The 24,632-nt window shown below is 44.9% G+C and overlaps 1 protein-coding gene and 1 non-coding gene across 3 annotated transcripts; one reads left to right on the top strand and one right to left on the bottom strand.

The window, feature by feature from the left end:
* Positions 1-143: 143 nt before the first annotated feature.
* trnam-cau lies at positions 144-216 on the bottom strand. The gene has a single exon. It is a non-coding gene; the product is annotated as a tRNA-Met (tRNA).
* An 11,688-nt stretch (positions 217-11,904) lies between these two features.
* On the top strand, positions 11,905-16,129 carry LOC124061159 (NAD-dependent protein deacylase sirtuin-5, mitochondrial-like). Of its 2 annotated transcripts, none has more exons than XM_046392746.1 (9): positions 11,905-12,060; positions 12,868-12,980; positions 13,091-13,224; positions 13,539-13,764; positions 14,108-14,195; positions 14,802-14,855; positions 14,948-15,071; positions 15,178-15,293; positions 15,392-16,129. In XM_046392746.1, exons 2-9 carry the CDS (start codon positions 12,878-12,880, stop codon positions 15,468-15,470), a joined length of 924 nt encoding a protein of 307 aa, XP_046248702.1. In that variant the 5' UTR covers positions 11,905-12,060; positions 12,868-12,877; the 3' UTR covers positions 15,471-16,129. The 2 variants fall into 2 exon arrangements, with proteins under 2 accessions (XP_046248702.1, XP_046248703.1); XM_046392747.1 differs by lacking the exon at positions 11,905-12,060 and adding an exon at positions 12,087-12,222.
* Positions 16,130-24,632: the final 8,503 nt, after the last annotated feature.

Consider the following 24,632-nt stretch of genomic DNA (forward strand, 5'->3'; position numbering starts at 1 on the left):
GAACAAATGTGGAGAGTTAGGTGCCTTGCTCAAGGGCACTTGATCACTCTACCACACCCAGCTGTTTTATTATCAGTCCAGAGGGAAATAGCCAGCGGACCTCCGGCTACTGGCCGCTTCTTAAATCTGCCTCCACAAAATTATGCCCCGTGTGAGGCTCGAACTCACGACCTTCAGATTATGAGACTGACGCGCTGCCTACTGCGCCAACGAGGCGTTGTTGCAGTATGAAGTAATATGTGTAATCAGTGTGAACAACTCAGTGTAGTAGCATATTTGGAGCGAGATGCTACAAAAATTCAAGAGTGTTGAGCTCCACTTTTCAAACAGAAAGTAAGACGGTGTCAATACAAAGATACGGTGTTGTGTAATAAATTCAATGATTGGAACGGGAGACATTCCAGTTCATCTTCTAGAAAATAAGTATTAGCAAACTTGGATAATCTGACTAAATGGAAAAACTGCTCTGCATGTTATTCAGCGATTATTTGCGCTGTAAATAAGTAAAGTTATTTACTTTATTTTGAAGCCTCAGTTCACTTCCGGTTTTAGCCTGTGTACCTTGACGTAATTCAACTGCTCGACAGAATCGACCAATCCTGGCTCGCTCTTGTGTTTTAGCCTCGCCGTGGGAGCCAATGAGATCGAAGCGCCGGGAGATTTAGATTTTTAAAGGATTTTAAAAAACCAACAGTGTGATTTACATCTAAAAACTACAAAAAACTACAAATTACACCAATTTTTGCAGCTAACAGTTAGCTTACATTTAGCGTTTTTACTTTTATGTGCATTAATATATTTATTTATTTTTTACTTGTGTTATAAGAACAACAATTAGTAAAATTATATTTTTATTCGGATATTATTAACAAAACAAACCAAACGGATATTGTTCTGCACTCTGAATTTTTGTTCTTTTAACTTCCCACCATTTTTTGCTGACAAACCAATTCAACTCCTTATTATATAGAGCACAGTTATAAAGTCCTTCATGTAAATACGTTAATGAAAATTGATTTAACCGTGACATGAAACTTTAAAAAATAAGATTTTACTGAAAGTGTACTTGGCTTGTATTGGATTAAAGGCTGAGTACAAGCTCAGAGTGAGTGTTGATAGTCCTGAATAGGATCTTAAAATCAATCCTGAACTCTCCTGGAAACCAGTGGACTGAAGCCAAGACAGGAATAACACGTTTCCATTTGCACACTGTCAGCAGCCTGACACGTTTCGAACTCACTATGATCTATCAATGACAAAAATGACTGAGAACAGAGAGGTGAACAACGCTGGATGAAACTGGTTTCTTACATTCAAGAGACACTAATTAATGCATTTTTTTTAATCATGATTTTTCTTAATTTTGTCATATATATTGAGGGACAACAGCCCTGGAATCCCCATGTGATGAATCTTCTTTCCTACATCTCACGTTCAAAGTAACAGTAAAAACAAAGACACAAATTCTTGAGAGACTAAAGACAAAAGAGAAACGTAAACAGTCAGCACTGAACTCCTGCCTGCTTGTGAGAGAGACTCTTGGCTCGTGTTGTGTGGAAGCCAGTAAAGGCTCACAGCTTGTAGTTACAAACCTCTGCCAGCAGGTGGAGTTCGCTTACAAGTAACAAGGATGAACTGAATGAGTCTGGAAACAGTGACAGACTCTGAGCTCCAGGGTGCGGACTGGTTGTGTATATATCATCAGAACCGACTCCTTCATGTTACACCCCACACAGCATCAGATGACCGTCTGTCATCCGAAGCTGCTTTGTTTGGTGTCATTTCCATCATGCAGATTCGGCTTTGCTCTCTTACGTAACACCAGGATCAAAAGCGTGTGCTGCATCTTCCTCGGCGCCGACGATGACTCACGAAGGCTTTCGGTTTCACAGCACAAGGTTGTGTGTCACCAGACGAGAGGCAAACACTTTGGTGTGGAGGTCTGGAGTGAGTCCTCCTCCAGTGAAGTATCGGGCCTCCAGTTTTTATCTCCTCAGTCAGAAGAGGAAACAGTTGAAGGCACAACAGCACTTGACTTGGAGAAGACTGATGAGTCAACAATGATCAAGCAAGGACACTCCATGGTCTGCAGGTCTTATTCTGATGACTGGCCTGACGTGCACGACTCTACCAGTCGTCGTTTCCCTAATGAGGAGGAGATGTGAGATTAAAGCACTGCTGGAGTGACTTTGATCAATAAATCCATAGTCTCACTCTGGAAGTCAAGCCGGTAGGACGGCAGGTGTGATTCACACACAGTAAAGAAGTGACCCAGGAGAGCATCGATTGGTCCACGATAGCAGGAAGCAGCCAGATATTTTTGTACCTGACTTTTCCTCCAGCGCAACTTTTTTAATAGCTGTTGAACTGAACATCTAAGTCACAGTAATTAATAAATAAATCTGGAACCGATCAAACTAACTGTCAGTAAGTCTAGGTGGGAGCTTTTTTCTATTTTCCTTCAAAGTCAGTAATTCCAGTCAAGAAGCCGACTGGTGTTTTTGAAAGTCAGTTTCAGATATTTTTAACAAGATGTCGAGACATCTTTGTGATAACAAAAACAGGCATTTTTAATAGACGTTGGGACAATTTCCAGCTAAAAACAAACAAACAAACAAACAAACAAACAGACAGGTATTTTAAGGTAAAATATGACCTTTTCCTGAACCTAACCAACTTGACTTTAAGCACAGTACATCTGTAGCTTTGCAGAAGTGCACTTGCCAACATCTGCTCCGGTGAGAGGGCTGCTTTGACACTCCGAGGACCAAACTGCCAGCCCTGCGATCAGTGGACGACCTGCTCTGCCCTGCACTTAATCCCTGACAGCGAAAAGGCTGCTTTACTGAAGCACATGTCAAACACAGGGACTGAAACACGGGCGAAGAAAACCCTCAGAACGACAGTGAAGGACAATAAAAGCCATGGAAAGCTCACAGTACGATGAAGCTGCCGTGGTTCTTTATGAGCCTGAGATGAACTGCATGTGGCTGCATTAATAATGACTGTTTATAAGTAGCACACAGTGTGATTCATTTGAATGCTGGAGCAGCACTCGGAGCAGTTTTCAATGGGGAAACGTTCCATTTAGTTGGTGAGGAAATCAATACTGCAGTATTTCAGAACAGCCTAAACTAAAAATGCTCACAGTGTGGTCTGATCAGATGAAGATGTTTTTGTTTTACTTTGCTGATTTTTACCTCCTCGTCTCTCTGCGTGTCATGTACACTGAGATTATTGTCTCTCTGTTTGACACTCTTCACCTCTGTCTCGCCGTACCCCGTCCTCCTGTCCAACAGCTTCTAAGATGCCGGCAGTCTGAGCATGTGCTCCTCACTCTGATTAGGATTCCCACGCTCTTCAGCACAAAGCAAACTCTGCAGCCTACACATTTCCTCCTGTCTGTGCCTCTGGACTGCGATGGAGATCCATGTTAGCGTGGACTGAATCGATCTCGCCTTCGCCTGCCCGAGCTGTGGTTCTCATCTCCGTGGTGCCGAGACGGACCGACAACTCCAACGAGTTTCTAACAGAAGACACATGCTGACTCTCGTTAGGATGCGCAGGACCCTGCCAATGTGGGCTCCTGTCTTCTGGCTGCTCGTTTCTTTTTGGGGTTAAGATGAAAACTTAAAGGTATTATTGCTGCTCACAGCCCTCCTGCACAGCCTGAGAGCAGTCGAATCTGTGCACAGCCTCGACACTGATGTGTCCTCTCATTTTCTGCCCTTGATTTTGTAGCTGCGATTATGTGGGTTGCACACTTAATCCTGTGATTTAAATAAGTTCTTCATCTCTTTTATCTCCTTCTCCCTCCTCCTCCTCCTCCTCCTCCTCTTCTTCTTCTCAAGCACTTGTGTTTTGAAGTGTTATATAAACACAGTTTCCTCTCTAAACTGGTTATTGATCAGGGTCCAGAGGTCATGTGTCTGGGCCTTGACAGCTCCACACTAACTGCCAAATGAAAATCAATAACATCACTGTTGCTGTTGCCCAGACTGCTGCTGGCCGGCTATCGGCAGGTCAGATTTGTTTCTACAGACTGTAGCTAAATGCTGCCGACTTTGACAGAAACACGTAGTTAAGACAGCACTGCTGTGAGCGAGTGAGAGAGTCGATGAACTTCGTGCTCTTTTGTGATCACCTGTTTCCATTCTGATTATTACAGATACGTCCAAATCAACTCGTTCTCATCCCAGCACATCCTCATTTGCTACACAGTATTTTTTTTTTACTTGGACTGCTGTTGTGGTTCCACAACTGCAACTTCTGTCTGAGATGTTCACACAGTCTGTGTTGGAAGATGGATGTCTTGTCTTGGTTTTCCACATCATGAAAGCAGTCCACTCTGAGGTGTTTCTGGTTTCCTGACAGACCAGGACATTATTTCTGCAGAGACTCACTGCTGTTGAGTTTTTCCAAAGTAATTTGTTGATCCTTTGAATGCAGAATTTACCTCCAGTCTCAAGCAAATAAAACCCAAACTAAAACCTCCTGAGATAAAATTCATGATCTTTACTTTCTATATGATTAATGGGACACTCAACAACCACATAACCTTCCCTCTTCTCCTTTACTGACCCTCTTGTCTATTTCGGATGACTATCATCCCAAATATCACAGACTCGTCCGGGCTTCTGTCTCCATTAGGCAAAAAATATTAATCATCCTGTGGCCTTTGATGGCGCTGCTGCTAATTTTGGCCCCGAACTGAGACTGCAGTCTTGACAGAGATTTAGTGTACAAAATGAATGTGAGACGGGAAGGTGGGGACCGGCTGTTTGGAGTCTGAAACAGATTCACGGTGCTATTAAGTCTCCATCACTCTGCTACTTGAACCTCCACGTTCAGCCAGTTCATCTGTCCACCCACTGCATCTCTGATTACGACGCTGACTTACACAGAGCTCAGGGGGTTCCTGGGTGACAGAAGTTAATCGTTTTGGCTTGGGAGCATCCCGAGCAGAGCGGATGGGAGAGGCTAAATAATTAGCTTCACAGCCAACTCTACCAGATTTCACAGCGTCGCTCTGCAGGAGGACAGACAGGAAGTCAGGTGGGGTAAAGACAGGTCACTTCCTTTGGCTTCCAGTGGATGAGCTACACAAAATCAAAACAAAATTGTCATCATCTTCACTCCAGGACAACCAAATTAAGGGGGCATTCATACACTCTAGTGCTGGTCTGGGTGTTCGACAGTTTAAATTTAAGGCCATTTAAGGCCATTTTAATTTTTTCACAGTCATACCAGTCAAATGATGACAGAAGACCAGTGGGGAGTAAAAGGCCTGCAATTATTTACTAAATGCTCTATGTAATTTCTGTCACTGGGGGTCTAGAAGTGGTGAGTTTAAGCCGGTTTATTTTTATTCAGACTGAGCGAATGGGCCTTTGTCAGGTGTAGCTGAAGAGCAGCATGTGGTCAGCACTTTGCTAGCAGGAGTCTCTGAGATCATCGGTTAGCTCAGCGCCATATCGTACTGCAACTGAGAGCAGTACTGCTGAACGACTCTGACCGACATCCACCAGACGGAGCTGACATCAGTTAATGAGGCAGGAGAAAAGCTGAGCTGAGTGGCTGTTGTCAGAAATAAAACCACCATGTTTGGCAGTGAGTTCTGATGGATTCTGGTGCCGCTACACTCCCATTTACACTCTCAGTGTGGGTGTCTGCTGAGTTAAGGGTGACACCTAGTGGTAAATTTCAGTGTACTGAGCCAGTTTTCTAAATTTTCAACCGCAGCTCCTTTGCAACAAACCAAACTTTATTCCCCACCAGTTTTGGCTGCCGTAATTTCATCAGGGAGGTACGAAAATGATGATGAAAGGATGACACTTTGCTCTTTTATCCTAAAAAAAGGAGATTCATCCTGTTTTATCCAGTGGTAGGCTCAGTCATTTGAAATGTTTTTGTCTGTTCCCTGTCTAGACGTGCGCTGGGATCAACACGGAGTTAAACAACATGTGACGGGATGAGGAAGGACAACGGGAGTCTGCAGGTTCAAAGGCAACACAGAGTTCAGTGTTTTCTCTTCTTCCTGCAGTTTCTTGATCTCCTTCTCTCTCACTGTCATTCATTGTTCAAAAGCCTCCACACCTCCCCCTTCCTCCCCCCTCCTCCCTCCTCCCTCTTTCTGGACCCGCTATGTGCTGAATTAATACAAAGTGACAGAGCCTGTAGGAGCTTGTGTGTGTGTGTGCATCCTGTAAATGTGTGAGACTATCTCAGGGATATGAGTCACCCCTCTCTCTGTCTCCTGTATGCAGCTCATCTGTGCTGATAGGTGGCCTTCACCAGTGCAGACGGCAAACTTAAGAGGGGAAAAAACACAACCTGCTGCCAGTGACGTGTCTTTCATCTCAGGCTGCATTTTGTTATTTCATCGTGTTCTATGCCTAAATACAAGTCCAGCAGCTACCCCTCCGCCCACCCCCACGAATGAAGTGCCCAGGGATGAAGCACAGGGGGGGGGGGGGCATGCTTAAAAACAGCCAAAGGGGCAGGGGGGCAAATATCCATCAGAGGCTTGCAGGCAGACAACAAAACCAGGAGGGGTACAACGACGGCAGGCAGCCAAAAAGGGACTGACACATAGCAGAGCGCTCGACAACAGAAATAGAGTCTGACCTGAATTTGTGAAGATGAGGAATTTGTAAAGAAAAAAAAAAAGGTAACAGAGTAAAGAAATCTGATGTCTAAACATACTGTGTATTTGTTTTGTACACAGACACAAACAGCATTTCTGTAAAGAATCTCTGAAATCCTGAGTTGAGGCGAACATCGTGCCGAGGCAGGACAGCTGGCCGTCGTAGATGCACAGACGACGACAGCAGAGATCAGAGAACAGTAAATGTAAGGCAGCAGGCCTGTGGGTTCCATCACAGACACCACAGGACTGACCCCGTGCCATCGCTTCAACCTTCCAGATATTTCCACTGTGATGCGGTGCAGTTAAAAAGCACTCAAAAGACACTCATCGCGTGTGCAAACAGAAGTGAGAGGCATTCCGCCTCAAAACAAGCAATGCACTAACAAGAGACTGTGAGTGACTTTTGCTTTTTCTCAACTGGAAATACGTCACTTAGTGTGCCACTGGTGTCACTATCACGTTTGGCCTCCCTGACATACGGGTGACGAATGCAATAAGTTCAGACATGCTGACTAAAGGCCATCAAAAGGCATTCAGGGAAACAAAAATCACTGAAACCGCGTCCCCGTTCCACAGTAAAACTGTGGGAAGGGTTTTGGGAGAGTAGTGTGCTTTTATTGAAAATGACAAATTAAGACAAAAGCAATGGAACCGGAAAAGAAGAAACGTACTAACATATGTACCAGCTTATTAGTGATAAAGCATTAAATGAGTTATTAAGCATTAACAAAGCCACTGATTAAAGCAGCTGTTTATGTCCACTGAGCTTGAGGTGGACCACAAAGCTTCAAATGTGGATGTTGTTCCGCAGAAGCTGCAGATTCCGTAACGTGGAGGCTTCACGCACACACGTTAAACTCGGCAACACAGAAGATCAATAAAGAAAACCTGAGATTAGAGTCAACAGTTCGGTATGTGAGCACATGTGAAATCTTTTGACAATCTGTCCTTCTGTTCCTGAGGTATTCAGTAAAGGATGGAAAACATTATGACGTCCCAGTGAGGCTGAGCTTTGACCTTCTGGATATAAAATGTCATCACTTGGTCATTTTGTCCTGTTGGACGTGTGTGTGTGGCATTCAGTCATAATAAGTACATGAATTTTTAAGTTACGCCTAAAAACATGTTTTGTGAGGTCTCTGTGACCTTTGCCCTACAAATTCGCCAAAGTTTGTCTTTGAGTCCAAGTGCAAGTTTGCGCTGATTTGAAGAAATTCCTTTAAGGCCTTCCTGAGACATCAGGTCCATGAGAATGAGACAGACAACCTGAAAACACGCTGCCTATCGACAGCTAGGAGTGAAAACTACAAAACTATAAGAAATATCACATATAAAAACATAATGGCTGACTTCTCCCCATATGGGTTTGAACACTTTAGCTACAAGAGACTGAAGTTACTCAAGTGTGCGAGTATGTTTTCCACACTTCTAAAGCTCCTGCACTCAGACATCATGGCCACCATCTCGACTGTGAGCTGAAGGCCTCCCTGGCTCAGGTCCTCCCTCTTAGCACAATGGCTAGCTTGTCTGAGCTGAATGGACGGAGCCAGCGGAGGAAGAGTGAGCGGTTTTGTATGTTTGTTGGGGGGCAGGAAGTGCGTGTCGGCATATAAAGCCCTCAGGCTCTCACGCTCCCCCCTCAATGCTTTTGTATTCTGCCCAGGTACTTCTGTCAGTCTGCTGCTCGAGGCCTGCGTGCAGACAGCAGTGCTGATGTATGAGCCCAAGAGAGGCCAGCAGCATTACTCACATAGTGGGAGGCGGTGTGTGCGTACACCATTCCCACCATATTCTATGGACGACAGCCAACTGTGTTTCTTTTTCACTGCGCCACGTCTTTATGCTGACACGGTTTACAAGCCTCCGTCCTGCCCTCCTGCACCTCCACCTCCTCTCATTAAGGGCCTCCGTGTCTCAGCCTTTCATTCGGGTCTGCATTGGAGCCGTGTTGGAATGAGAGCCTGGTGACGCCTGCGTCTTGGTCTCTGTGAGACTGCCTGATCTGGATTTGCATTGCCGGAGCAGGACTGTGCTGTCTGGGATGTGGACTGGCACAACAGAAACACCAAAATGCAGCGTTTGAAGTGGATCTGCTACAATACGTCGAAAACAATAAACACAAAAGTTGTGCAAGAGTTTTCAGTTACAAGTTATAATTCACTTGACCACTGTACTTGACAATTAATGATAAAACCCACGCGACTTTGATTTAATAATGCATGAATCAGTTTCATAGTAGTAGTTTGTATTGACAATGAATCAACTAACTGCCTCGTGTGAAAGGGGTCACTTAGCGCTGAGCTCTGTTGAACTTTTCAGCCTCTTTTAGCTCATCGTTTTGGGTTCACAGCACATTTACTGCTTGGCTCAGCCCAAAAGTTTTGTTTCTAGCAGCAGCCGGCAGCTGTTTTCAGCAGTGGTGGACATTGAAACGAACTGTAGAGAAATCATCTTGTCCTGCTTCAGTACTGAACATGGCTGAAGAGGGCCGGGCCAAAGACAGAAACAACGAGCCATCTGGCAGGACCCTCTGAGATAACCTCTTGTTTACTAAATCCATACCTCATACACACACACACACACACACACACATGTAAACACATGCATGCTAAATGGTGGCACACTTCAAAGAAAAGAGTGGGCTGGATTTATGCAAAACAACAGCAGCTAAGCACTCAGACATGAAGTAAATGGGAATCAAGGGAGTGGGTGGGCAGATGGCGTCGCTGGTGACAGCAGAAAGATTAGACCCAAGCAATGCCGGTGGGTGAAGAGAGAAAAGGAAGGAAAGGGAACAGGCATGGTTTGAGAGAAAGGTGCGAAGACAAATATGTTGATGTAGCTGGCAGGGCCTGCTGGATTCTCAGCGATGCCACGCCAGCCTCATGCATCTGCAGCCTGCCAGTGCTGTTTTCAGCTAATAGCCAGGAGCAGTACCCCCCCTCCTCCTCCATCTCCTCCTTCAGATTCAAGCCATGCCTGATGGAAAGCCTGACACGAAGCTCCAAGAAAGAACAGTGTTACTCATACTGGGGAGGCTCGGCTAATCTCGCTAAGAGGAGGCGCTTAATAGAAAACAAAATGGAGAGAAGGATTGTTGAGGGCCAGCGACAGGGCAGCTGAGAGAGATTATGAGTAGGTGGGTCTGAAAAGCATGAGTCATAAAGGTCTAAGCAGGCTAAAAGAGGTGCACAGCGCAAACATGTGAGTAATTCCTGATCTCGTTAAGATTTATGTAAGGCTGGCTAAAGCTGGCTTTTCATTTATAATAAAAAATACAGTTAATTTCATACGATTACTGACTGCAGGATTTACAGGAAAATGATAAACAGGCGAGGGAATCTCCTAAAGTTGGCATCTGTCTGAAGTGGAAATGTATAGGCTTAAGTCTCGCCTAGACTGGCAGGCTATACACACCACGTGACCGGGATTTGTCACATTCTGGGGGAGGGTCACAATTGGGATGCAGCAGCACGTTAAAAAAGGGAAAGAGCTCTCATGTATGCACTGTGGATGATCACCGACGGAGAAATGCTGCGGGGTCTGCTCGGTGTCATCTTCAGCACCGAGGGGCAGTGGACAGCTCCGCGCTGATGTGATCTGAAAGCAGCCTCCCTACGGGCCGTGCGTGCGTGTGTGTGTGTGTGCGTGTGTGCGTGTGTGTTACATTAAAAAAAGAAAACAACGAATACAGATCTCGCTGTAAAGCCACACCAAGATGCCGATGATTCAGGCTTCGTGACAGCGTACCGTCGTGACCATGGCAACAAAGGAAACAATAACTTATCTCTGCTGTTGTCGCGCAGACAAACTAAGCTTAAACCGCCGCATTTGGCGACAATGTTCGCATGCTGGAGCATCCATCCCTCCCTCGCCCCTCTCCAAATGCAATAGTAACAACAACAACAACTGCATTTTAAATGAATAGCATGAGGCCGTCAAGTTCGCACACTGCAGCCGACAACCAAGGCGGAGTCTGGTTGGACCACAGCAATCAATCGTCCTTTTGGGATAATAAGGTTTCCCGTACACAAAAGCCTTCCTTGCAGACCACGTATCGCACGCATAGCCGGAATCAAAGCCAGCCTGTGTGGGAAATTCTTCCCCGCTCACCTCCCAGTGCATGAGTCACTGTGTGGTTACCATCCACCCAGGTGCAGCTGAGCACCATGGCTACTGTCAGCGCTGCACAATGAAAGCCCAAAGTCATGCTGATGCGTGGGAACTGTCACCAACCGATGAGAGCAATTTCTCACACAGCCAAAACCGATTCACCGCAACATCACGCAGGCACGAAGTGGGGAGCATCTGTGTCACTGGCCGACTGCCTACCTGTCTCCAGGTGCAAAGAGATCCGCGCCTCGTTGATATAAGGCGTGTCACTCTTGGACCGGACCCTCCGGATCGGTCTGCGGTCTACCTCCTCCTCCGGGGCCGCCGCCATATTCGGCCAGCCGGGCAACGTCCACTGGCGACCGGCGGGACTGCGAGAGATTCGGCGCCGCAGCAGCCACTCGTGCACCCGCCCGGGCAGACGGTGTAGGAGGGGGGCGGGCTATTGTAATGATGGAGGGTAGGAGGGGAGGGAGACGGAGGGGGAGGGACAGGGAGAGGGAGAGAGAAGGAGAGATGGTGGGTTTGATGAGCTCCTGTTCATTTCCTTTCCTGTGGATCAGTTCCACCTGCTCACACTGGGCCAGTGGTGAGCAATAGACCACATTCACACAAACCACATCGTTTCAACCCCTGAGTGGCTAATGCACACGGGGCAGCTGAAATGATTAGCTCACGAATTCATCAAATTAACAGACAACAACTCAGTGGTAATTTGGAGCGAGGATTTGTTGCTTTTCTCCCTTTTATTTACTTACGATCGCATTTCTTTCTTTCTTTTTTGACACGGTATAAACAGGATAATTAAGTGCCCTAGTTGTATTCCCACTGGGACTACTTCAGTAATCAATCTACCTCTTGTCTCAGGATTACCAGAGTAAAAACACCATAATATATTCTGTATTAACACTTGCTCTGTTAATCCAATGCTGGCCTCTAGTGGAGAAATAGAAATTAAAAATGATTGTAAATACGTTCACAATTATTTCACTGAATTTGAAGTATTTTTTCTAAATTGACAGCTATAGATAATAGTAAATAAGGATCCGTATCTAATAAGCCAAACTTTTGGTTCTGTATTAACTAACAAAAATAGATCAAATATTTCTCATGCAGTACAAAGACAAGTGCAACACAAAAGCGCCCCCTGCTGGTCGTATCTTTGCTGTAGGGGTTGTTATTTGCATCGCTGACCCTATGGATAGGCTCATTTACCAATCCATTACAGCTGCATTCAAGGAAAACACAGTCCGATTTCCTGGTTCTCCCAGCTGAAGGTCCTGGCTTGGATTTGACAGGTAGCGATTTAGCATTAGCAAAGTTAACTTCTGACAAAGAACCCAGCTAATCCCTGGACATATAACGTACAACCGACAGGAAGGGCACATCGCCTTCGTAACGTAATGTGGTCCTGGTTGCCTTGGATACCATCGCTAGCTTGTTAGCGTGTCGTCTTCTGTGTAACCTGCTGTATTAGCTCCTCTTAGCTTAGCTAGCATGCCTCACCGCCAGCTAACGACAGGCTGTGTTGACTGCGCTTGAGGAAGCTCATGCTTGTTTATGTGTAGAAAGACTGTCGTAATGTCACCGTATGAGTGAACTAGTCAGACTTAACTCCCTCGATAGAGTCACAATTGCCGAATACATTAAGTAGCAGGCTAGGTTTGTGCTTGTTTGGTGACCTTTAAGCTGTATAAAGCGACAGTGAGCGACTTTCCCGAGCAGGAAACTAACCGGAGTGTAAACAAGCTCCATTTGGTGCCTCCCATCTTATCATCGCTTTCATCGCCTTGACACTCCGGCAGACCTGATCTTTTCTTCAGACTGAAGACTGAAAGCCCTTGATGTGCTCGTTTGATGACACTTATCTCACTTTTGCAGTCATTTCAAACAGTCTTCTGTTAGCCGGAAGCAACAGTTTCTTCGCTTTACCCAGACTGCCACTTTTTATTAACCCAGACAACGATGGCAGCCGGAAGTGACGTGACTGAAATATCTCTTTTTTTCTCAAAGTTTGGCTTGTGACTTTTTGAAGAAAATACCTTTGAGAGCCAAAATCTCAGCTGTGTTTCCATCGTGAATAATGTCGTGTTTTTCTCCCCCAGTCAAAAGCTGATGATCGTGCTCCAGTCTACCTGTAGAGGCATAAGAAACTCACACCTGTATGCCTTCCTGAAAAGACCACACTTTTACCAGGTCATGGCCAGACCCAGCTCAGGTAGGCTTTATTCTATTACATCCAATTATATGGCCATCCACAGATCTACAAGCCTCCATTATTGTCATTCTGTGTCATGTGTTTGTGTTTCTGGGTATGTTTCTGTTCAGACTTGGCAAAATTCAGGAAGATTTTCTCCGAGGCCCAAAATATAGTCATCATCACCGGAGCAGGAGTGAGTGCAGAGAGTGGAATCCCCACCTTCAGGGGGCCAGGAGGCTTCTGGAGAAAATGGCAAGCACAGGTAATGCAACCATAGCTTTATGTTATTGAAGTGTATTGCATTCTTCTGAGAAATGTCTTTGTTGTTTAGCCTATCCTCTTTGATAAAAAAACAAAGGATGGAATGTGTTGTTTAATATATTAGACTGCATTATCTAGCTAGGTGTACCTAATAAACTGGCTAGTGTCTTGTTATTGTATTGTTAAAATATGTTAATTGCCTCTGTATTTCCACCAAGCAAAAACAACTGTGAAAAGGAGCATCAGCAATCACTTTCTGGAGCCCTGATTTTTGTCTGTGGGAATGAACAGTTTTTCACTTTTTTAATCTTGTAGGAGCTTGCGACTCCAGGGGCCTTCTCCAGGAATCCGTCCCGTGTTTGGGAGTTTTACCACTACCGACGTGAGGTCATGCTCACAAAAAATCCCAACCCTGCCCACCTGGCCATCGCTGAGTGTGAGGAGCGACTCAGCAAACAAGGACGTAAGGTGACAGTCGTGACTCAAAACATCGACGAGCTCCATCGGCGTGCCGGGTCCAAAAACATCCTGGAAATCCACGGCATGTAGAAAATAGTGAAGATGCTTAAATAAATTATATACTTAACTAAAGTAAATTGCTACTTGCCTGCTTAAAGTATTTTTAAAGCAAAAATGGCAAATATTCTCTGGTTTCATCTTCTAAATTTTGAAGATTTGTGTTTGTTTTTGAGATTCTGTTGGCCCTAATAATTAATTAACAACATTTGTCTTGCTCCTTCCATCTGTATGATCTGTCCATCTACTTGGTGGTCACAAGATGACACTACGCTAATCTTCCAACTGGAGAAGCTGGAACCGACACATGTTTGGATTCATTTTCTGTTGTCGTAACTCATCTGTCGTCTCTTGTGTTGTTAATCTAGGAAGTCTGTTTAAAACGCGCTGTATGAGCTGTGGTCATGAAGAATCCAGTTACAAGAGCCCCATCTGTGCTGCTCTGAAGGGAAAAGGGTAAGAGCTTCATCTGATGGCGACTGATACATTGGACTGTTTTCCCAAGCAATATGAATGTTTGTAATAAGAGATATCGATCATATTCATTTTGTAGGCAAAATGCCAGCGAGGAGAAAAAAAGCCAGTTTAATTCTGTCAGACGTCAGGATCTAAACAGCTGATGTCACGGTGAAAACGAAAATCTGAGACGGAAATGAAACGTCCCGATAAAAGCCACGTATCTGACATTTCAAATGGATGTTTATGACAACTGAAACGTTCAGCTCAGAAACTCATCCTCTGCCGTGGATACACTGACAAAAGTCCTGAGCTAAAATTCAGACGTGTTAAATTTACTGTCTTTAACAGTAACTCTGACTATATGCTGATGCTTTTTAATGCCAACCTGCTGTTCTTCAGTAATAAAGGTTGACGCCCAGAAACGTTCCAATCACAGCAAAATACAAAGAAAAATGAAATCCAGGCAGAGGGCAGGGATTACTTTTGAATGAGTTTGTGTCTTTGGTTTTTGGGGAAATGCTTCCCACTATACCTTTAAGTTCATTTGGGTGTTCTTGCACTTTCGAGTGGCACCAGACCTTTTTAATCAAATTGCCTCCTCAGAGCTCCGGACCCAGACACAGATGACGCGGACATCCCTGTTCAGCAGCTGCCCAGGTAAGACGCACTCACGTTCTCTTTTAGTGTTCTGCTCTTTTCAAATGAGCTTATTTGTTCTGACAATGTGTGTGTGTGTGTGTGTGTGTCAGGTGTGAGCAGACAGGCTGTCACGGTCTCCTGAGACCAGCTGTGGTTTGGTTTGGAGAGACTCTGGACTCAGACATCCTCAGCAGTGTAGAGAAAGTGTTGGACAGCTGTGACCTCTGCCTCGTGGTATGTGTGTGTGTGTGTTTAAAGTTTGTGAAGTGCATCAGTGCTGTATAGATGTGTTCTTCACAGAAAGTATTAAGGATATATTCAATAAAATCCCACTCTGCAGGTTGGCACTTCATCTGTTGTGTATCCAGCAGCCATGTTTGCTCCTCAGGTGGCAGCCAGAGGAGTCCCTGTGGCCGAGTTCAACATGGAGGACACCCCGGCCACCATGCGCTTCAAGTATGTCTCATTTACTGCCTCCCAGTCAGACGTGTGCATCATCCACGCCAGCTTAGGCCGCTTTTACAACATGTATAACATCTTTTTTGGTGCTTCAGGTTCCACTTCCACGGCCCCTGTGGGACCACGCTGCCCCCCGCGCTGGCACGCCACGAGAATGAACAGAGTTACAAATGAGTTGTGGACATCACAGACCAGAGTGTCTAACACTGGAGATCTTTATTGGTACCTAAAATAATGGGTTGAATATAACGTGTACCCAGTTGTGGTGGTGGGTTGGTGTTTACGAAGAATAAGGCCATGATTTGAAAGATGAAGGGAAACACACAAATATCATTTCGAATGAAGGGTAACATTACAAATAGGTCGACAGAGAAATTGTATTTCAGTGCAATTTGTCTTTTAAATGGTTTATTTATCTCATTTCTGTCAAGGGAGACATTTGTTAACATTATATTTAACACTGTAGCACTTTTGCCCAGGAAAATGGTTAACTGTACTGTTCATAAAAGGAAGTGGTGTAAAAAAAAAAAAAAGAAGATGATAATACATGCATAACGTGTGTCTGTCAGTAGGGGTCAGTGTTTAGCTGCTGCTGTGAAGATTACACCTCCAGTGGGCTCAGCCTGGGATGTGTGTGTGTGTGTGTGTTTTTGTGTGTGTGAACCCCAGTGTCTGAATTTATGAGCTGTGATGAAAACTGTGTATGATGCCTTCCAGTGGCCACTAGTGGAACCAGTGAGTGTGCACATCGCTGAGGATATGAAGGATTTGTTATGCGAATGGGTTTAACTGAATCAGCATATTCACATGAAATAAATTTCTACTCTTCTAAACATCAAGCGTCTCTGCATTGCTTCCTCAGAACGCGAGCATGTTATGTTATCTGTGCAGCAGCGCGGCTGTGAAGAGATCAGAGGTTATTACCGCAGTGCGAGCGTGTTCTCTGTTCAAGGCGATGTTCTGCTTTGGCTAAAGATGGGATTGTGCCTGACACGTCCCCTGCTTGGAAACCCCCCACCGCCTCGGCTTCCATTGTCTAAACACACACTGCGGTTCGGCGTCCACTTCTGTCGTTCGTCTGCATTGATGCTGCTGTCCCTTTGTGGCACTGATTCCAAACCTCTGCAGTGTGTCAGGGGCAAGACTGTCGAGCAGCTCAGATCTGTATAAAGTGAAATTATACAAACAGCTGAAATGCCAATTGTTAGTATTTTTACTCTCACAGTGAGCAATAAACTACCAGCTGCGACAGCAGCGTGTGAGAATAGTGAAATAGGGATGATTATTTCAATTGTTTAGCTTGTGCCACTCGCCAGACCGACTGGAAAAGGAAGCAAACCTTGAAGGATGAATTTGTCTTAGAGGAAGTGAGGACAAAATGTACAGTGGAAGGTAACGTGGGGCCTCGGTAATCTGTCCAATGAGCATCTGTCAAAGCTGCTGGGTGTGTGGTGCAACATTTCATCTTTGTGTTAATATCCCTTCATGTAGCTTGGCAGGGAAACGCTGGAAACAAAAAGAAGCGATATTTAAAACAAAATGACGAGTACACAGTAAATTTTGTTGATTGATGTGGCAGCTGAACTTTCGCTCAGTGTGGTCGTGACCCAGTAGGTGCCCCAAAGCAAAATATTTACGTTCAAGTGACAGCGTCCTCTAGTGGCAGGAGCAATTATGATGGGAGCAAAGGAGGACGTCAGATGGCGCTGATGATGAGCAACGACAAGGTCGAGCGGATGAACGGGTTTCAGTTTGCTGCTGACGTGAAGTTAGTTTTTAGCACACCAAGCGTAACCATGGCTTCATCATTGAAACCATGATGACATAACCTTAAGGAAGCAGTCACATGAACCCAAACCACAATCTTTCCTGAAAGTCAAAAAGAGGTGTCAGAAAATGCAATGCTGTTCAATGTCCAATTTAAAATCCAAACACATTTGAAGCATGGTGGAGTGTTGAAGGTGTGTTTGATACTAGAGCACTATTGATCTATTGATAGACAGTGTATACACAAAAGTATCCAGACACCCCTTTTGTGGGTCTGTTCCTCAGGGTTTGGGCTCGGCCCCTGACTTCCAGTGAAGGGAAATCTTAATGTTTCAGCACACCAAGACATTTTGGACAATGCTATGCTTCCAACTTTGTGCCAACAGTTTGTTGAAGGCCCTTTTCTATTCCAGCATGACTGTGCCCCAGTGCACAAAGCAAAGCTCCATAAAGACATGGTTGGATGAGTTTGGTGTGGAAGAACTTGACTGGCCCACACAGAGCCCTGACCTCAACCCCATCCAACACCTTTGGGATGAACTGGAACGGAGATTGTGAGCCAGGCCTTTTGGTCCAACATCAGTGTCTGAAATCCCACAGAAAAACTTCAGGATCTTGTGGAAAAGCTTCTCTGTTATGACTGCAGAGCTGTCTGTGTATTCAGAATGAAAATGTCCTGGTTGGTGTGATAGTCAAGTGTCCCAATACTTTGGCTACATAGTGTATCAGCTGATTGATTTTATTGGTCATTATCAGCCTATCACAGGTTGGTATCAGCAGGTAGGTTGTCTGACATGCTTTGATTGTTTACATAATGCAGAAAAAGACCCCCGGCCTCCTTTACATACAGTATCTTTGTGGTGTGTCGTGTTTGATATCCCTATTCAAGACTATTGGATGATAGATCAATATCACTGTAATATCTGTACTGGGACCAGAATAAGTATCGAGATCTGACTGGCTGTGGGTACATCGGACAAAAAGTTTGGAAGCTCTGCTCTGTAGGCTCTCGATGTTCTGCTTTGGTTGAAGATGATGATATTGTTCCTGACTCTTCCCTCCTTGGCCAACCCCCACACTTTCAGCATCTCAGCGTAAACACACACTGCGCTCAGGCCAGCTCTGTAAACTCTCATTTGCAGGCGTGGCAGACGTCAAATGAAGTAATGAGGTAATGAATATCTGGCTAATCTGCTGCTGATATTCACATGAGCTGCAGGAGATCTCATCCCACCATCCCTTCTCCTTCTCTTCTTTCCTTTGCTTTCTCTCAGCTACATGTCTCAGCACTGTTTTCCCTCCCTCGCTCTCATCTGTATCATCTGCCATGTGTGCGGTGTTTGAGACGCCATGCGCCCGTCCCTCCCCTCCCCAGCCATGCCTCCATCACCTGCTCATTAGAGAGAGGATGATGGTCCGACGGTCCCCCATGACTCTGCTCCAAAAATAACAGAGCCAATTTCCCGCCTGTTAGGCGGCGATTTCACACCAATCTGAGTTGTACTGCCAGCTAGGCCTGTCGGAGGGAGACGGTATGAGAGAGAGAAAAAAGGTGGAGAAGAAAAGCGAGGCAAAGAATGGAAAAATGTAGGTCAGAGTGTAATGTGTCTGAAAACACAATTCTTTATCCTCCAAACACCCCACCTTCATCAGTCAAGGAGGCGTTTTAGAGAAACAGTCCTGTGTATAACCCCCCCAGAATTAGTGACCTTGCACTGCTGATTTTTTTCTGTTTTGAACAGAGCCAGGCTCACAGTTTCCCCCTGCTTCCAGTCTTTATGCTAAGCTAAGCTAACATCAGCTGGCTGTAGCTTCATATTTAACACACAGACATGAGATAGAGCTCCTCCACTGACCGTCAGCAAAGAAGCCAAATCAGACCATTTTCCCAAAAATGGGGTGCTATTCCTTTAAACTTCTGGCCAGATCTGCATTTTGCAGGTTGAGACATTGACTGCCACAGGACAGCAGGACAGCAGGACAGCAGGACAGCAGGACAGCAGGACAGCAGGACAGCAGGACGGCAGCCTGATTCAGAAAAGTACATACTGGATTATCATTTTTTTTCCAGCTGTCCACTGAGGGCCTGCGATTTGTCCCATGAAGCAGCATCACTCCTTCCTCCACGTAAAGTATTGGATGCTGAAACAGGAAAACAGGATGTAAAACATATTGTCTTTTTCTTCTTCTGCTTATCTGGATTCGGGTCACAGGGGGCAGCAGTTTCAGCAAGGAAAGCCAGACCCTCCTCTCCCCGGACACTTCCACCAGCTCGTCTGGGAGGACACCAAGGTGTCTCAGGCCAGACGAAAGGTGTAGTCCCTGCAACGTGTCCCGTCTCCCTGCCACAGCTTGTGACCATAGCTGAGGGCTGGAACGTAGAGTGACCACTAAATTAAGAGCTTCCCTTTCTTTCTTGTAATATTAAATCTGTTGTTATGGTTTCGTGTTGGCCTTTATTCCACTTTTCCATCTGAAAAAAAAAAAAAGAGGTACCAAGATGGCATAACGGATCACTGTCGTTCCACCTCTGAGCCAGCAGCAGAGGTAGCAGCAGAGTGTGCTGCTGTCGTTTGGTTCAGTATTTCTTACAGTCTGGCCCTTTTCTGTCGCATTTCGACACGTCTAAACTTGGTGACTCCAAGTGGTCCAAAAGACAAGGGGCCTGAGACCAAAAGATAGTCTGCAGTGCATATTTCCACCAGGATTGTCTACTTTTTCTACAAACAAAATTCCTCAGAAGATGCTGTAATCACATGAAAACTCGTCACACAGGAGCTTTAAGGAAAGGATCTGTCAGTCAGTCAGAGATGTAAACCGTGAATTTCTTCACAAAATGAGGGCGGCCTGGGGGGAAGTGTCGCGATGGAGATTAGAATTACAGCGTCCTCTCCTCTTCGGCCAAGGCCGGCGCGAGGTTACGGTAAATATCTCCATCAATGTCACTGTGTCACCAGCTACCACGTCAGTACGGTTATGTCCTCCACCCGCTGCAGCCCCTCACGCCACCAGTTTTATGAGCTGTGCGCCCACATGTGACCTCTAATGGACGTGGGCTTGTGTTTGTCTGTGTGTCTGCGAGCGGCTGCGTGACTTGGAGGATGGAGGCAGTGTAGCTGATTTCCCAGAAGTTTGTCAGCTTTATTTTGTGCAAACAGTTGAAAATATTTCATTAGTGTTTGTTCAGAATTATCACCTCAGGCCACGTGTTTGACTTTGTGTATTTCTGTAGCTGTTGGGGTCGTTAAAAGGAGAGAAAATAAGATGCAAAGTAACAGTGAATCATGAATAAAGTTGTGGAAATGCGTGTATATAGAGTAACATTTAAAAAGCAAATGAGTGCACAGAGCGTTTTTGTCCTATTTTGATCAATGCAGATGTTCATATTCCCACATGACCAGGGACGTCGCTAAAGCCAGCACCTCAGGCTGCCCAATGGACCAACTTGATTAAGTGTGCACTGTGTGTGTGTGTGTGTGTGTGTGTGTGTGTGTGAGAATAATTTGTCTCCCCACAACTTGTCGTTCAGCCAACAGAAATTTCAATTAGAGGAATGTTTCCCTCCGTCCTCACAAAGCGGAGCATCATATTTTATTAATTCGTTTGGCACACTGTGAAAGTGAATTAACTTTAACTTTCCAGCAACACACCTGCAACTGTCAGAGCCATCGATTTTTAATTCACACTCAAGAAAACTTATGCTTTATTCATTCTGCAGGTTGACGGTGCAGGAGGTCGTGTGTGTGTGTGTGTGTGTGTGTGTGTGTGTGTGAGAGAAATTTGAAATCTTCAAAGTCACTGTTTAATGTCAGACTTAACCTCACGGTCTCTTAATGTTTGTGTGTATTCAAGTGTTTGTATGCGTTGCCTCACAGCTCTGTTGCTGACCTAAACAATTTGTAACAGAAAGTTAAAGACGTGAGGACTGGACAAAATGTCTTTACTTTCTGAAGATGTCCTCACTGTTTAAAAATGTCCTCCAAAAAAAAAAAACAACTTAATTTGCACATTATCCTCTTTTTCCACTAATGTCCTACCAAGATACCAAATTGTCCTAAATCTCCAAACTATCCATTATTGCTTTCGTCTTCTAAAAATATCCTTCTTTAGTTGTCAACCAAGACTTTCAATTAACGTTCAAGGAAGATCGATGCCATCAACCATAAGAGGGCCAGAGCCTCACTTGGTTTCCAGTATGGTAATCTGAGGGCCTCCTAACTGCATGAGGACACTGTTGTGTGAGTGGCAGTTAATATCTGCTCATGAGAGATCTGACATAAATCTGACGCCAAGGCCCTCACTTTGCAAGAAAGAAAAAAAAATCTTCCCGTTCTATAAAAAACATTAATATAAAATATCCTCACCATGCAAAATGTGTTCACACTCAAAAATGTCCTTGTGTTCCAAATCTGTCCTCACTTTCCAGGTCTGCTAGTCACGTCGGTCCTCATAGAGAGGGTTCAGCAGCGCACACAGATTGCTTACTGGCTCGGCCACTGAAGAGCTGAGTGCTAATGTGTTGCTGTGGGAACTGAGATGTGTGCAGTGCCTCAGCAGAAGGAAGCCTGCAGCTCTGCTACTGTATACACACTTCCCAAATCATTTCCCACACACTGTTGAGCACCGAAGGGGCACATGAGCCTCCGCACGTACACTCGTATGCACGGACGTTTATCTACAGACCGTCGGCTTTTCATCTGCTCAGAAAAAAGGTGCTCATTAAAGCTCTCCAAAAGGCTCCTGAAGGGTTTTATTAGTAATATGAAGGACTGAGAAATTCTTAACTGCAGCTCTACGGACCCATTTTAGTCTCTTAAAGCTGATAGTTTTGGTTTCACAAGACATTCGCTGTCAGGTTCAGTGTTTCCAGCCGCCCTCGGTGCACTACCTGCTCAGCAACAGACGGCTAACAGGCAAAGTTGAGTCCCAGTCGGTTTTCTTGTCGTATGTCTCACTACATGAGCTTTTAGTAGAGTGTAAATGAGTTGGGTCATTCTGGGCCCATTTTGTGTAGTTTAGACCTGAGATAATAAACCAAAGACACAGTAAGGTATCTGTCAGCTTCCACTCTGCCCCCCTGTGGCCGAGAATCTCACAATGCAGCTTTAAACACATGAATGTTTTACCGGTATGGACGTTTCCACTGTTTTATTTTATAAGATAACAGTTACTCTTGGCACCTCACTCTAAGTGTGTGTGTGTGTGTGTGTGAGACAGGCTGAGTGTGTGTGTGTTTGCTGCAGAACAGTGTTGTTTAACAAGCTTAGCAGGATCAGGTGCTGAGTAATCTGCTGGTAATGAGGCTCATAGTGGTGTGTGTGTGTGTGTGTGTGTGTGCATGGTAGCATTTGAGTGTGTGTCTTTCAGTTATGACCAATCAAAACACGCAGCTCTACAGCTGTACCAGCAGTCGGTGTGTCCACATCTGCTTTCCTTTAAATTTCTGCTTCCTCTCTGTTTTCTTTTTGAAGTGACCCCCCCCACCACCAACACCAACAACAACAACTGATCCCTCTTCACCACCAGCTGAACTTGAGCATTTATAAATGTATATCTGTATGTGATTGCATGCAAACATACATGCATCCATGCTGTGTTGGGCAGGGTTTAACTGAATTAAGATGACTGAAGCTGGTGCTCTTCCCAATCGCCCCAGATTGGGCTTTGGAGTGAAAATCCTCCAGGGAAGCACTAATCCCTGACTGTCGGGAGCAATTTTTATTCCGTAAGCAAAGCTTTCTCGCTCTATCTCTCTCTTGCTTGCTCCATCTCTCTATTTATAGCCCCCTTAAGCTGCTCTGCGTGCCACTGTTTACATTTAGAGCCCCCACTCTTCAGATTTAGAGCCCCCCCCCTCCTCACGCTCCCAGCCCTCCTTTGGTTCCCCCGGCAGAAGAATTAAAAGCAGGACGTCTCTATTGACTAGCGAGCACACATAAAGGAGGGGATGAGATGGACAGATAGATTATGAGGAAGAGGGCCAGACAGAGAGGAGAGGAGGGAAGACGAGGGAGATGTAAAGTGACAAGCAGATCCGAATGAGTATTCCAGCCAGTCAGGCAAGCTGTCTGCAACGGAGAGGAAGAGGAGGAGGAAGAGACTCTGTTTTGAAGGGAAAGGGAGGAAAAGACACGAGATGATTTCAAATGACAAACCTTTAAGGCCCAGTGATGTCTTATGTTTTTTTATGGGGTTAAAAGATTGATTTGACATTTTAGGGGAATTAAACGCTTGTTTCCTGCCCCTCACATGTCTGTACAGTAAATATGTAGCTGTTGGTTAGCTTGGGTCATATTGTGCTTGTTTTATCTGCACAAGAAAAAATAAAAAGAAAGTAAAATGACAGTTTGGTTATGTGCTGGACTGTTTCTTTGTTGTGACCAGTAGGTTGCCTGGCAACCAAGAAATATAAATAGCCTGAAAAAAAATATAAAAAAATTAAATAGCCTGTAAAACGGCTAATTGTTGTTCTTATACTTGTTTTGTACAGATAAACTAAGCAGATTTAAGTGATTAATTAGTGAGTTTTGGAGGTGCTGGTTGGCAGATTTTGCCTCTTTTGAACAGAGCCAGGCTAGTTGCTCCGCCCCCTTTTCTATGCTTGATGCTAAGCTAGGCTAACAAGCTGCTGGTTGTAGCTTCATACATACTGTACACATGTGACTGGTATCAATCTGTCATCTGAGAAACTGAAACAGCTGTCATTGTAGTTTTTAGCAAATGTTAGGCAAGCAAGAGCAAATAGTTCATATCCTGGACTATTTTCAGCTGCGGATTAATCCACATTCGGTGCTGTATTTGGAGGAGCAGGATGGTGTGTGTCTGTGTGTTTGTGTGTGCGTGTGTGGGACTGAATCAAACAAAGTACAGTGTGTGTTCATGCTAATGAAGGAACATGTCATCTGTTACCTCACTGATGTGATTTTAATAGTTTTTGGATGACAGTGGAGCTCTGTGGCACAGAGGAAGACTATCAGGCTTTGAATACACACACAGCACTTGTTAGTCGGATCAGTTCATTGATGCTTTGGGTCTTTTCACAGGATTTAATGACAATAAAAACTGAAGAACATCACCAGACTTTGAAAAGTCTTCCTAAAAATAGAATTTCTTTTAAAAACAAAAAACAAAGCTTCGTTGTCGTCATCCCGTCCTCTCGCCTAAGCCTTCCTGTTTGTTCCTGTGGAGGTCAGCTTGCCCCTCACAGCTGAGAAGTAGCACTTTAAGGCAGCAGCTAACATTTAGCTCATTATGTAAATGCTAATCATCAGTTGTAGCACAGACCCTGGGGGTTTAGAGATGCTCAGACACAACTGAGGCTGGCAAAACAGCATGCTGCATTAACAATTCTAGCACATAGACAAAGCGATTTATGGGTTGCAAGGCTCCACTGTGCTAATCTGTCAGTTTTGTTCCCTGTGCGCAGTAAAGCAGCGGTGATGTAAACCAGTTATGTCATTTAATGTGACGGTGGAGCCTCGTCCTCTGTGGATTTTACACTCAGATGAGGCACGTTTCCACTTGTGCTTCCTGCCCAGTGTCAATAACATAATCAGATGTGGAGCTCAC

This window comes from Scatophagus argus, chromosome 6, assembly GCF_020382885.2.
Source record: "Scatophagus argus isolate fScaArg1 chromosome 6, fScaArg1.pri, whole genome shotgun sequence".
NCBI lineage: Eukaryota > Metazoa > Chordata > Actinopteri > Scatophagidae > Scatophagus > Scatophagus argus.

What these genes read in the sequence shown, in the direction of transcription:
- LOC124061159 (XM_046392746.1), top strand. Translation starts at nt 12,878, where the DNA reads ATGATCGTGCTCCAGTCTACCTGTAGAGGCATAAGAAACTCACACCTG. An exon ending in CATGGCCAGACCCAGCTCAG is followed by an intron (nt 12,981 to 13,090) that starts GTAGGCTTTATT and finishes GTTTCTGTTCAG; the next exon opens with ACTTGGCAAAATTCAGGAAG. An exon ending in CCGGCCACCATGCGCTTCAA is followed by an intron (nt 15,294 to 15,391) that starts GTATGTCTCATT and finishes TTGGTGCTTCAG; the next exon opens with GTTCCACTTCCACGGCCCCT.